The sequence below is a fragment of the Charadrius vociferus genome, unplaced genomic scaffold (genome assembly GCF_000708025.1).
Source record: "Charadrius vociferus isolate BGI_N301 unplaced genomic scaffold, ASM70802v2 scaffold400, whole genome shotgun sequence".
Lineage (NCBI taxonomy): Eukaryota > Metazoa > Chordata > Aves > Charadriiformes > Charadriidae > Charadrius > Charadrius vociferus.
Window position 1 is genome coordinate 858,528 of NW_009646556.1, and position 12,473 is coordinate 871,000.

Sequence of the window (12,473 nt, forward strand, 5' to 3'; positions counted from 1 at the left end):
ATAGGCTCCATGTGTGCAAGGGCTCCAAAGCAGAAGACACAACAGGCATTTTTGATGCAAGAGCAGAGACATTCCTGATAAACTAAGGTGGCTGCACAGCTGCAGCTCCCACTGCCTTTGCCAGGGCCTGTATTACCCAGCTGCTCAGCAATGAAGAACATCTCCTAAGCAGTATGGGACTTGGCAGCACCATGGTGAGAGATGCTAAAGCTCCTTTTTCCCTGCCATAAATCAATGCCTAGTTTGAAATCATTTATCCTCCTTTACCCTGAACATTCTCCCAAAGCCATTGAAGATCTGAGCCCACATACTTTCATGGCATGTGCCCATATTGAACACCGTCTCCTATCATATAGGAACACACACAAGCATCTGAAGCTGACAAAAGTATTACAACACACCTGTTCATTGCTCCCTGCCAGATGTCAGAGCTGAAATCTGAAAGGGAGCAGGAGCTGACAAACAAGGTCTTTCTCACAAAACACAAATTTAATAGTTATTTGTATCTGCGGGTGGTGTAGAGTCCAGCCATCTCCTCCAAATTTAAATTTTCAGTGAGAAGATATGAAGGCTTTAATACTATGCTGCACGGTTTAACTCTACTCACCAGCTTTTCATAACAAAAAGTCATAGGCAATTTGGTAATTTTATAGTCTATGGTATACAGTAATGCCTTCTGTGCATTTCCTTCTAGTCCCCGTCTATGCAACACCCAGGTAACGGTGCTCTGCATTTGCAGTTTGACTTAATCTTTATCACAGGCTGTGTTTTTTAGCAACGTAGAAACTGAGATTAAAAACTCTTGGTTGTAAGAACAGAATGGTCGCCATTTCTATGACAGTTGCTATGGGCAAAAAGGATTTATTCAACATGTCTGCGGGGACACCTGTGATACCTTTTGTACCATTTCTCTTGGCCCCGTCAGCGGCAGGCTAAGATTCCTTACAATCCAGTGATCCCTAATGGCAAGAAATAGCCCCGTCTCGGCCACAGAATGACCCCCAGAACCAACAGACCAGCCTGACAGAAAGCCAGCACTGGGCCCTCGCAGCACCAAGCTGCGCAGAGCTGGCCCCACTGCCCCAGCCCTAACCAGCTTGCCAAAACCGGTGCCCACTTTTGCTAGCACAGTCACCAGAGAGCTGGAGGGTTCACCTCAACTCTGTGCCTCCAAAAGGAAAAACATCTTCTCACAGCAGTAAAAAACCTTTCAAGTTCCACAGTATTCACAGCACACCCATCCTCCTCTGCTGACTTGTGGGCCTCAGTTTTCAGCCAGACCTCCACCTTGCTTCTGCTTTTGTAAGCTACTAACCAGACAAGGCTCGATGCAACAATTTTAAATCTATTCCTAAATCAGCAAAGCGATTCAGTATTTTATATAATCCCAACAACACAGAAGTATTTTGCATTCAGATACAGCTAAAAAGAACTATGCTAACAAAGAACTCTGCAAATACCAAAACAATCTGTTCAAACTGACTCACGCTTTATCTAACATGCAGCAAAAGCAGACAATTGTTGAATTGTTTTGCCCTGGAATGGCTTTGCCTGTCAGTCTTGCAGCTTTCCAAATATCAGGCAAGCAGCATTATGACTCACTTCTGGAATTCAAAAAACAGATGTCTATCATATGTCGTGTGACTTTTATGATTCATGAAAATGAGCATAGCATCCAACTGTCACATTACACAGGCAAAAGGAGTAAATAGCAAAAAGGAGTTCAGATCAGATTAATTCTTTCAAAACAGTATTTTTCGTTCCCTGCTCAAACCAAGAAAACAAAAGAGAGTTACTGGAGGTGCTGCTGGCCATAGAAAACAGTTCAACTTTTCTACTGGGCACAGAATCCTCTAAGCAGCAAGTGTGCCTGAGTACGGCATTTACACAGATGTTTTTGTTCTGAAAGTGAACAAAAATACAACATTCTGAAGTTTACTAAGACATTAAAAAAGACTCACTGGTTTGGTCCCTTTACCTAACTGCATGTGATAATAATAACAACAACAGAAAATCTTGGTTATGTTAAGATGTAATGTAAAATACTTAATGTAACAAAGTATTACATCTGCCTATAAATGTAATATTAAAATTTAACCTCAGTTAAAACATTTTAACATGGTCAAAGTGAAATGAGAGAGCCAAAGAATTAATGTCACGATTTCCTCAATAAGTTGAGTAGAAATAAAAAGACCTCCTACCCAATTCAAAAACAAAAGAAAATTCAGCTTTGACAAAGTTTCCCTTTCCACGAGAAACCTCAACCATTTTAACAATCCCCTTGAAATGTGTGCTTTAATAAAAACCTGGTGTTCAAGTCTCCGTTGGCTCTGGAAAGTTTGGAATTCATGCAGATAGTAATTATTATTGCTGATTCAGCCATAAATCAGGTCCAAATTTGATTCAGAATCCTGTAACTTTTATTTTTAAAGGAACTACTTTTATGAATGCAGTGTTGGGAAGATTTGTTCTATGGATTTCCATTTCATATCATATTGGATATGCTTCTCTGTCTAAAAAGAGATGCACAAAACAAATGTTACTACCTTTTACAGAGTTTCATTTGTGTTTAAACACTGTCGAGAGCAAGAGTAATTAGCTAAATGCCTTAATCCTTGCATCTTTTTTAAATGAAAATTATGAGTTATGCTCAGAGATATTTTTGTACATGTTAAAAATACATACATGTATGCAAAATGAGAGTAAGTTAACATATTACTATCTTAATTATTAACACCATATGTCAGGTTAAATTAATACGTATTTTTAATTAAGAGACAAAAACAATGCACTTGCCAGTTGTACTCTTCCTCATATCAAACAATACAGATTATCATAATTCAGTATGCAGCAACTAATCATACTTGCAAATGCATTTCCAAATGTTTTATTTGTCCTAGCTAGCTCTGTGTGCTGTCAAACTTCTGTTGATAAAAATACAGCAATTTATTAAATGAATTTAGGACTGCTCCTCCGAGTTTTAGGCGAAGCCAAAATTCAGTTTCAGATCCTGGGTTTGTCAAAGGTAATTATTCTAGGTAGGAATGGGTAATGACTATTTATACTCTGCAAAAAAACAAGATGCCAATAGCACCTTGAGCTTCAGCAACATAATAATGGTAAAAACTGTTTGACCTGAGAATTTACTAGTTATAGCTTGGTGCAAGAGCAATTCCACCAGCCTGCTGATTTTTCATTTTACGACCATGGCAAAACTTTTGTTCTGTTGGGGAGTTGTTCATTCTATGGAGGCGGAAATAGCAGTGCCATTTTTAATACCAAAAGCCCTCAGCACACAGCTCTGCCATTTAAAGATAATTACAGCTTTTTAAAGCTTAAATCAAATGATGATCCTACTTATACATAAAATAGCCAATAAATTACCCTTTGCATTTCTCTAATGAACATTTTTAGTGCTAGCAGTTTCTTTTACAGCCAAGCTCACTTCCAAGCAGTTTGATATACTGTTATTAAATTTGAACTCTTAGTCACTACAATAGTAATTGCAAGAGCAATTCACCGAATACAAATCTCTGCTTTTGTCAAACCCTCATCCATCTGCTCCATACACAACAGCAGGAGAGCTCTCTCAGTTTAAATGCCTTGTAAATGAGTTTATTTGTATACTCCTAGCACAGAACACATTTTGCCCTGATGCAAAAAGCAACAGGAACTCCAAAGCAATCAGTGCAAGCCATTTCACCTGCAGTCCAGCATGCAGCTTATTGTGCAGCTTTTTTAGCAACATGCTTCTAAATGAGCGATTTGGCTTTTCAGTCACTGTAGGAAAACAGTTACAAGTGTGTGTTGCTGCTAATGTGTGTGCCCCGCGCATGTGTATATATGTACGCTTATGTGGCCTTTGCCAGAAATGATGAGAAACAGATGTGCTGGCAAATTAGTTCATTGTAAATCTCGTACAATTTTCTGTTCTGCTCAGATTCATGTGGAGGACTGTAAACCCCCGAGGAAAACCCACAGGTCCTCTTCTTGTGGCTACATTCTGGCCTGATCTGCCAGAGAAAATCGATGCTGTCTATGAGGCCCCTCAGGATGAGAAGGCTGTATTTTTTTCAGGTATTGTTTTAAGTTTTAAAATGTAAGTAGTCATTTGCATAGATGTTGCGTTTGAGCTTGGTTTCCTCTGAGTTGTAACCGGGCCAGGGAATGGCCTGCCTAAGAGCCAGTATGGCCAGCAGGTATGGGTGACAGATCTCAAACATCCCATGCTGAGGATTTTAGGACAAAGGCTGGATCTGAAGGACTCTCAACAGCATTCAGCCTCCATTACAACAAAGGGGAGCTATAAGCACCTAGGAAGATACATTCAACAGTAAGCAAGACTAAATACTAATTATTTAAAACAAAAAGCAACAACGTGGGAGCTCTGTTTCATCAGTCACTGATCGTTTTTTCAGCTGTTTCCTCTCATTTTAAGCTATTGTCTCTGTACATGTTGCTTGAGAAGATTAGACCTTTTTCCCCCCTCATGCCTTTCCTTGTCTCCTCCTCTTTTGCCAAAGACTGAGTTCCACTCTGCCTTCCAAGTGTCTGTCTGCCTTGGTGGCTCATCAGGCAGAGGATATAGGTGGCCACACGAGCTGCCTCCACGGCAGAGGAGGATAATGGGAAGCCTAACTCTGTCCATCGTAAGTCACACATATGGTTCAGCTGTACTGGCCAAATTCGTAGAGCTGGGAGGCTGTTCTCAACATGAAAAACTGAGCCAGCAAAAACTGGGCTCCAGTATCTGCTAAAAACATGACTAAACATCTCCAATCATGTAAAAACCATATGGCCAATGCTGCTGTACATTTTCTGTACAGAAGGGAAAAAAGTAATGATAATCTATTCCGTGTGTCTCAAAGGCCATTCACTTTAGTTTACACGGAGGGAAAAAGAAAAAAAAAGCCTAAAAAAGTTTTATTTCAGCCAAGCCAAAACAATTTAAATATTACATATACTATATATAATCCTATTACATATACACCTCTCTCCCTCTCTTTATAATTTCCAGGAACATCTAACTAACCTGCTTTTTTAAAAAAATAAATAAATAAGAACTATCAGACACACAAAGATTGTTTTGAAAATTACCTTAACCCAACTGTCCTAAAATACTTACTACTGAGACCTACCCTTTGCTCCTGAACGATGAAACAGTAACTTCTCAGGAACTCAAATGCTACACCTTACACTTTTGTCATATTAATATTTTACTTTCTTTCTTTCCCAGTAGCACAGAATCAAAGAAATATCCTTTCATGAATGAATCTTTCTGTGGCTTTCAGTGAATCCAGTGAGGGTATTTATTAGGTAAATTATAATTCCATGTAAAGAATGCAGAATACGAGTACATCTTCCACTAGTACATATTTGGAGAGACATTAGAAAATATCGTATGATAAAACACAACAGAAACGAAGTCTGAGCAAAAACTTTCCGTTAATTGCTAAAAAAAACAAACCAAAACAAAACAAAAAATCACTCAACAAAACAAATGGAAGGTGAATATAAGCTTCTGCATTTGACCTCCAGGCGCCCGTGCCTGGTTTCAGACCATCTTCATCATACAAAAAATTACCAATATTAACCACTTGCTTTAACATAACCGCAACTGTACTAAGACAGCGTCTGCCTTAAGGATGAGACAGGTAAGAAGAGAGGAAGCATGAGCACACTGAGCTGATGTCTTTTGCTGAGAGGCAAGCAACACTTCAGAGGCAAAAGCAGAAATTGTAATCGCAGTACACCTGCACTCTGATCTAGCACTTCACAGCTAGCAAAAGACTAGAAAGACTAGTAGTACAGTTAGTGCAATAAAGAGACCCATAACAGCATAAAAGAAGAAATACTCCTCTGTATCTGATTAATACGCGGTGTTTGTTTGCTTTGCTTTCTCCCTACTTAGGAAATGAGTACTGGGTTTATTCAGCCAGTAACCTGGACAGGGGCTATCCAAAGAAACTTACCAACCTGGGACTACCCCCTGATGTGCAACGCGTTGATGCAGCTTTTAACTGGGGCAGAAACAAGAGGACATACATTTTTGCTGGAGACAGATACTGGAAGTAAGATGCATTGAAGTGGTGGTGGTATGCTGTTAGCCGAGCTGCGTCTCTAGGGTTGAACGCACACTGAGTTTCGGGAGGCAAGAACCAAACTCAGGGGTTTCATCCTTTGAGAACACAAAATTCATGCCAACAGCAGTGGTGAGCTGGGATGCTGATCGAGGGAGTATGGCTAGGAAAGTGCTTCAGTACAGTGGCATGTATTTGAGAAAAGAGCTTGCAGGGGACGAGGATATCTGGGAGTCTCTGTCAGGCTGCTCACCACTAACAATTAATCCCTCAACCCCTATGTATCAGCAACTGCCCCATGTCAGTCTCAGGCTCTTAAGACGGGCAAGCTGTCCCTACTGTCAGCTCTCAACTGCTGGGAGAAAACTCTGAAAGGAATGCCTTATAAATGGGCTGATCTCCAGGCGCTTGAAGCCAAGGACTGACCAAACTGCCTTTGAAATTCTTTCACTAAGCCATCAGGTTTGGAGGCACTGGATGTAAAAGAACAGCAGTGTGACTAGCAAAGCACACTGGGGACGACTGTAAATCCTTTCAGCAGCTGATGTACCAGTCACTAACACATTTGCTCTACTAATAGAGTTGGCACTGAGGAGATCTGAACAAACCACAAGAAGTGTATCTGTTAGTACTTTGGGAAAAATCTTAGCTTCAATTCATTTTGACAGTCTCTACAATCCTTTTCACGTTTCCATTACATGCTCAGAGAAGTTTTTGTTGCAAAGAACAGCGAATGTGGTTTTCCACAAATGCACATAACTCTGTATTTGCACTAAGGTTCTGTTTGAAAGGCTGCATGAGAAGTAAAATATGATGCAACATAAGCAACCAAACTCAGGTGACCTGCTACCGTGCTCTGTCCAGGAAAGATCTTGGGTTCTTATATGAGGAAGGAATGTCCTTAAAATGTCTCAGGGTTATTACTGTGGTAGAAATAAATATCCTACACTGCACCTGATGAAAAGCCTACTACTTATATTTAACTGAATTTCATTATCACATCTGGCAGGAAGATGTGGCACAAAAGATGATCTTAAAAAGCAGATATGCTTTGGTGCTTTGAAGAACTTTGTGAGTTACCTCCGTGCTGCCTATCAGAATGGCACGAGAACAAAACAGACACTAACTCCTGCTTTCACCATCAGAGGTCTCTTCCAGGAACAGGACTTGAAGTCAGGAATGCAGAAATTAAACAACAGGCTGAAAGCTGAACCATTCATTAATTGATAATTTAGAGGAAAGTTAAACATCAGAAACACCCACCAGAAATCTAAAAGAGTCTCCAAGCTATAAGGCTCCCTTCTGAGAGATGCTCTATATAAAATATCAAAGGAGGTGTCAGTGTAATTGAGTCCATTTTATGTGAACATTAATTTCATGTTATGATCAAACTGGATGAATGTCTTTTTTATATCCTAATGGGTGTGGATTCCTGTAAGTAAATAAAATACCCTTTCACAATTGCCATTTGATCATAACTTTATTTCAATTACTTTGAGGACAGTACTCTTCTCCATTATCTTGGGGGGGGGGGGGAACTTAAAGGCTAAAGAATGTTATTAATTTTTAAATGTCATTTTGTAGAGACAATCTTAAGCATTCGCAAGTAGTTCTAATACAGCTGTCTGCAATACTTCAGATTCCTACCAAAACCTATAGACTATGAGTTAGCAAAAAGCTGCTTGTCTCCTCTGTACCAACAATTGTTTCGATTAACTGTACTCCAGGGCCTCCAAGTGATTCACCACTCTAATCACAGACAGCATTTCTATCAAAGTACCTTATCAATTGCAGTGACCGCAGAATGCATAATTTATCGATAAGGAATCAAAATAAGCTTAAGGGATTTCTATCTGTGTAAAGACAAAAGAAAGCAGTGGACAAATATTTCAGAAAAAAATGCATCTCTGTTTAATACAGATGTTAGAGCCCCTAAGTATGCGGCTGCTTTGTTTTATACAAGGACTCTGCTGCACAGAAACAAAATAGTTACATACCATAGTCCTTCCTGTGCCATTATCACACTTACTTTAAATGGATTTTTTGGAAGCCTTCTCCTCTCCCTCCCTCCAGCCCCAAGCTATTTTAGTGTTGTTATAACAAGATTGTTAAGCAAAGCAAAGTTTTGTGAGGGAGAGGAAGAGAAGCTGGCTCAGACTCCACAGCTAAAGTTTTAAAGCTACCCAGCAAGGTACTAGGTTTTCTTTAAATATCCAAGGACAAAATAGTAAGTAATTTAAATTAATCACTGTATTTGATTTTGAGCAACCTACTGCTCATTTGTACTAGGGTAACTTTGGATATAATCCAGGTGGTTCCACACAGCAATGAGGGAAAGGTAACCCGAGATACACACAGCTATGGATAAACAGAACGAAGAACATAAATGCTTCCCTCCCTCCAGTACTAGTCAAAGCCGCCTCTCTGAAGTCCAGTGCTCCTGAAGAGGTGCTGCTAGGGCGACTGAGGCCTCGCAGGCGTTGGAAGCCTGGTCCAAACTGTACCCCGTGTCACTGCTCCTCAGGACATCTCCACTCCCCCAGCTCAGCACTGACTCCCATCTATAAATCAGAAAAATGGGGAAACCAGGCCACAGCCTTGCTCCTTCCATCTTCACTCTCAAGGACCTTGCATCCATAGGCATTTATCCGTTGATCAGCACAGAGCGAGAGACAGGACTGTGTGAAAATAATAGGGTCTTTTAATGAAATGTTAGGGAAAGTAATTAGTAATTGAATAGCAATCCATCAATTGCATGGACTACAAACATATTTCAAATGAAATTTTTAAGATAGCCAGTTCACATTAAAATCTGCTATCTTCAGATGTTAGCCTCTGCCTGAAAAGAATTACCTTTCCTAGAATTAGGTTTGGAATTTTAAAGCCACACTTCTGAAACTGGTTTTGCTTAGAAAGTGTATTTTCAATTCAGCAAGAATTGCATTTCCAAAAGGAAAGATATAAAATTTCACAAGGTTTTAATGGAGTTGGGGAATAATAATAACAATAATGACATAGAAAAAAATTTTACAATCTCAGTTATTATATTTCTGCTTGATTGTTTTATATAGTCACATTTGCTGAGGACTTCCTGAAAAAGGATGTTAAAGTTTAACATTAAATACAGATTTGTAATGCAGGGATATATTTCTTTTCAGGTACAATGAAGAAAAGAAGAAAATGGAGCTTGCATCGCCTAAATTCATTGCTGACTCTTGGAATGGAGTTCCAGATAACCTCGATGCTGTCCTGGGTCTTGGTGACAGTGGTAAGCTGTAATTCTGACCTAAGTCACTCACAAGCTCTCCTTATTTGTCTGCTGTGAAACTTACTGGAGACTTTAATTTCCCGTGTTCCATGAGTAGAAGCCAAATTCCCATTTAGCTTTGCAAACTACTGGTTCAAACTTTTTTTGTCTCTTTATTTTCCCATTAAATATCAGTTGATAAATACCCTACTAATCACACTTTAAACTTTTTTAAATGAAACATTTAGGGAATAACACCTCTCTAAAATATTTTTTATCCAAGCTAATAACAACAATAATAGTTATGCTAATTCCCCCTTTCATGAAGCTTATTTAATTTCAATGCTGTCATAATAGAAGGTGTGACTGGGCCAGTCCCTAAGGCTTGGAAATCTCCCAACTTCTTGACATCTCCATAGGTTCCTCAGTACTAGCATGCAGTCACAGCATCATTTCAGTATCATCCTGCTCCAGCACAGCCAGAACTTGAGTATGATAATCTCCTTGATCACAGGCACAAATTGGTTGTATTTTGACCTTTTTTTAACCTCCTATCAACTGCAGCTGAAAGCCTGGCCCATGGTTTTAAGTAGCCTCATATTTTGCACAGATATGCGTAAAATAAGTGGTCTGGAAGCACCACTGATATCACACGAGTCTCGACTCGATTACATATTCAACATCTATTTTGCCAGCAAATACTTCTTTCCAGAAAATTCTGGCTCACAAAACAGTAACCTGACTTCGGGCTCCATTGAACAAGACCTCTCTTTTCCAGGATGGGAATTTTTCTATATTTTTAAAATAAATCTTTTTATATTGTGTATAAATATTTCAGGAAATGAGTCTTCCAGTTCATTAAGCTTCACGAAATCAAAAAGATAAAAAAGCTTTGATCGAGAATTACATGCTCTGTAATCTGAGTATGCTTTTTGATTTATCTTCACAGGATACACCTACTTTTTCAAAGATCAATACTATCTACAAATGGAAGACAAGAGTTTGAAGATTGTTAAAATCGGCAAGATAAATTCTGATTGGTTGGGTTGCTGAATTTTATGAGATATCAATAACCAAATATTTACTTTTTCGTTATATGCCTTATCTGTAATTAGAAATAGATCTGAATGCTAATTACTGGACCAGTCTGGTACTGGCACCAAAACATTAAGTACCAGTACTGTACACATCAGATAATTTAAGAGTGTTTGCCTCCTCAGTATACAGAAGATGTTTACGTATATATTCTGGTACAATTTTTCCATTTTCATGCTAGCCATAGTAATAGAACATCCATCATTCTTTCTTCCCCTGGTGCTTAAACAACGCATTGAAACCATTGGAGACTGGATCACGCCCCTGTGTTATACACATCCCAAAGAGGCTCAAATGAGATGTACCAGCAGTGCACTTTGATTTTTATTTTTTTTTAAATACAACTCTGTTATAAATAGATGGTTTGTCTTGTGTTTTTCACCCTTTTGCGAGTTTGATCATTACTCCCATTTATTTACATAATAGTACAGAAAGACTGTCAAAGGCACAGGTTGCCTCAGGATTTGACTTGTGTTGATGCATGATGGAATCATGGCAAGAAACTGTGTTAAAGTATTGTTTTAAAGTACTTTTTATTTTAATACCTTAGTTAAATTTAGCAATTTGCTTCATGCACTTTGTTACTACTATATAACTTGTTTATATGGATGGAATGACTCAGATTTTTGAAGTCAATGCGTTATACATAAAAGTCAAGTATTATTGTTTAACTTGTTCTATTTTTCTGTTCTTTGTAATATTGGGGTTTTGTTCAGTTAGGTTTTTTGCTTATGCATTGGGCAACAGAAAATGTCATTTTCACAATCTGATGGAATGTTTCTCATTAAAAAAATAAAACAGAATAGAATGTCCCACACATGAAGTTCCAATGATACAAATAAAATCAAATTACACTGTCAACACTTCTCATGGCCAGGCTTTCTTGTATCATTTGAAATTAGAAATTCAGTAGCCTGTTACAGTGAAATGCCTATCAGAGGAAAGACAGTATTACACCCCAGTATATAACTGCATACTGGATTTATTTAGAAACTGAGGTTACTTTCTCTATCAGTTCTAAGATGTGACTGCAGCAATTTACATTAAAGAGATTATATGGTCCCACACCTCCACGAAGCCCACTGCCTTCTCAGAACAGTTTATGTGCCTGTCTGTTGTCCACTCTCTTTCCCCTTATCAGCAGGTTACCGCATCACAACCCAGGCAGGAAGAGTCAGCATAGACACAGCAGTATATGTATCCTATAGGGAATGTATGCCTGAGAAACAGAGACATTAAAATCTCACTCCTGCCCATGAGATCAGACACCATTTGGCCAAGGATCTTATCCAGCTTCACGAATGTGAGACGCTTTGTGAGACTCTATGGCCTGCATCATGCAAGTGGTCAACCCAGATCCTTCTCAGTACATCTCTCACACTGAGTCCATGATTCATAGAACTGGCCAGTAACCAGCAAATACCTGAACCAATGATCAGTTGGTTTCTTCTCATGTCCTCTACAACTTCATGTTTACACTCAGTGCTTTCCTGTTCTAAACATTTTTTTTACCATGGTATTCTGAAAAGATACCGCATCCAAAGTGGCTGCATTTGCCAAATCATCTTTCCATTGCACACTACATAACTCTCACTTTGGGATGCCTTTGATTATTACAATTTTCCCCTGGATGAACCAGTACTATATCTTCATCTACGCCAAAAGAAAAGATGGCTATCTCCTGAGCATCCTCCTTCTCTTCAGAAATCATTAATCACCTTCCCAATTAGTCCTGCACCAGAGTCAAGAAAATAAGGCACGAAACAAAGCAGCTGTAATTGCAAAATCTTAGTGTTCCGGTTTTTACAGACACCTGGCAACCTTCTCAGGACTGCAGGATCTATTCAGCCATTGCAGCGACGTATGGTCTGTCCTGACCATAAACATCTTCCTATACTAGTGCTGAAAATATTCTGGAGCTTTAATGACTGCCAGGAGTTCCTTTTGAGTGTTGCAATAACTTCTCCCTGGAGAATTTAAACTCTTACTGTTTTAAGCATCCTCACTAACCACCCCATCACAATTTTTATGTTCTTGTGCCAATACTGCCC

The 12,473-nt window shown here is 39.0% G+C and overlaps 1 protein-coding gene across 1 annotated transcript in view; it reads left to right on the forward strand.

The window, feature by feature from the left end:
• MMP2 (matrix metallopeptidase 2 (gelatinase A, 72kDa gelatinase, 72kDa type IV collagenase)) overlaps window positions 1-11,283 on the forward strand; it is a 34,557-nt gene extending 23,274 nt beyond the window's left edge. Inside the window, exons 10-13 of the mRNA XM_009886354.1 lie at window positions 3,941-4,077; window positions 5,912-6,071; window positions 9,239-9,348; window positions 10,277-11,283. Coding sequence (XP_009884656.1) covers window positions 3,941-4,077; window positions 5,912-6,071; window positions 9,239-9,348; window positions 10,277-10,380 — 511 coding nt within the window. The 3' untranslated portion in view covers window positions 10,381-11,283. The remainder of the gene's footprint in view (window positions 1-3,940; window positions 4,078-5,911; window positions 6,072-9,238; window positions 9,349-10,276) is intronic.
• Window positions 11,284-12,473: the final 1,190 nt, after the last annotated feature.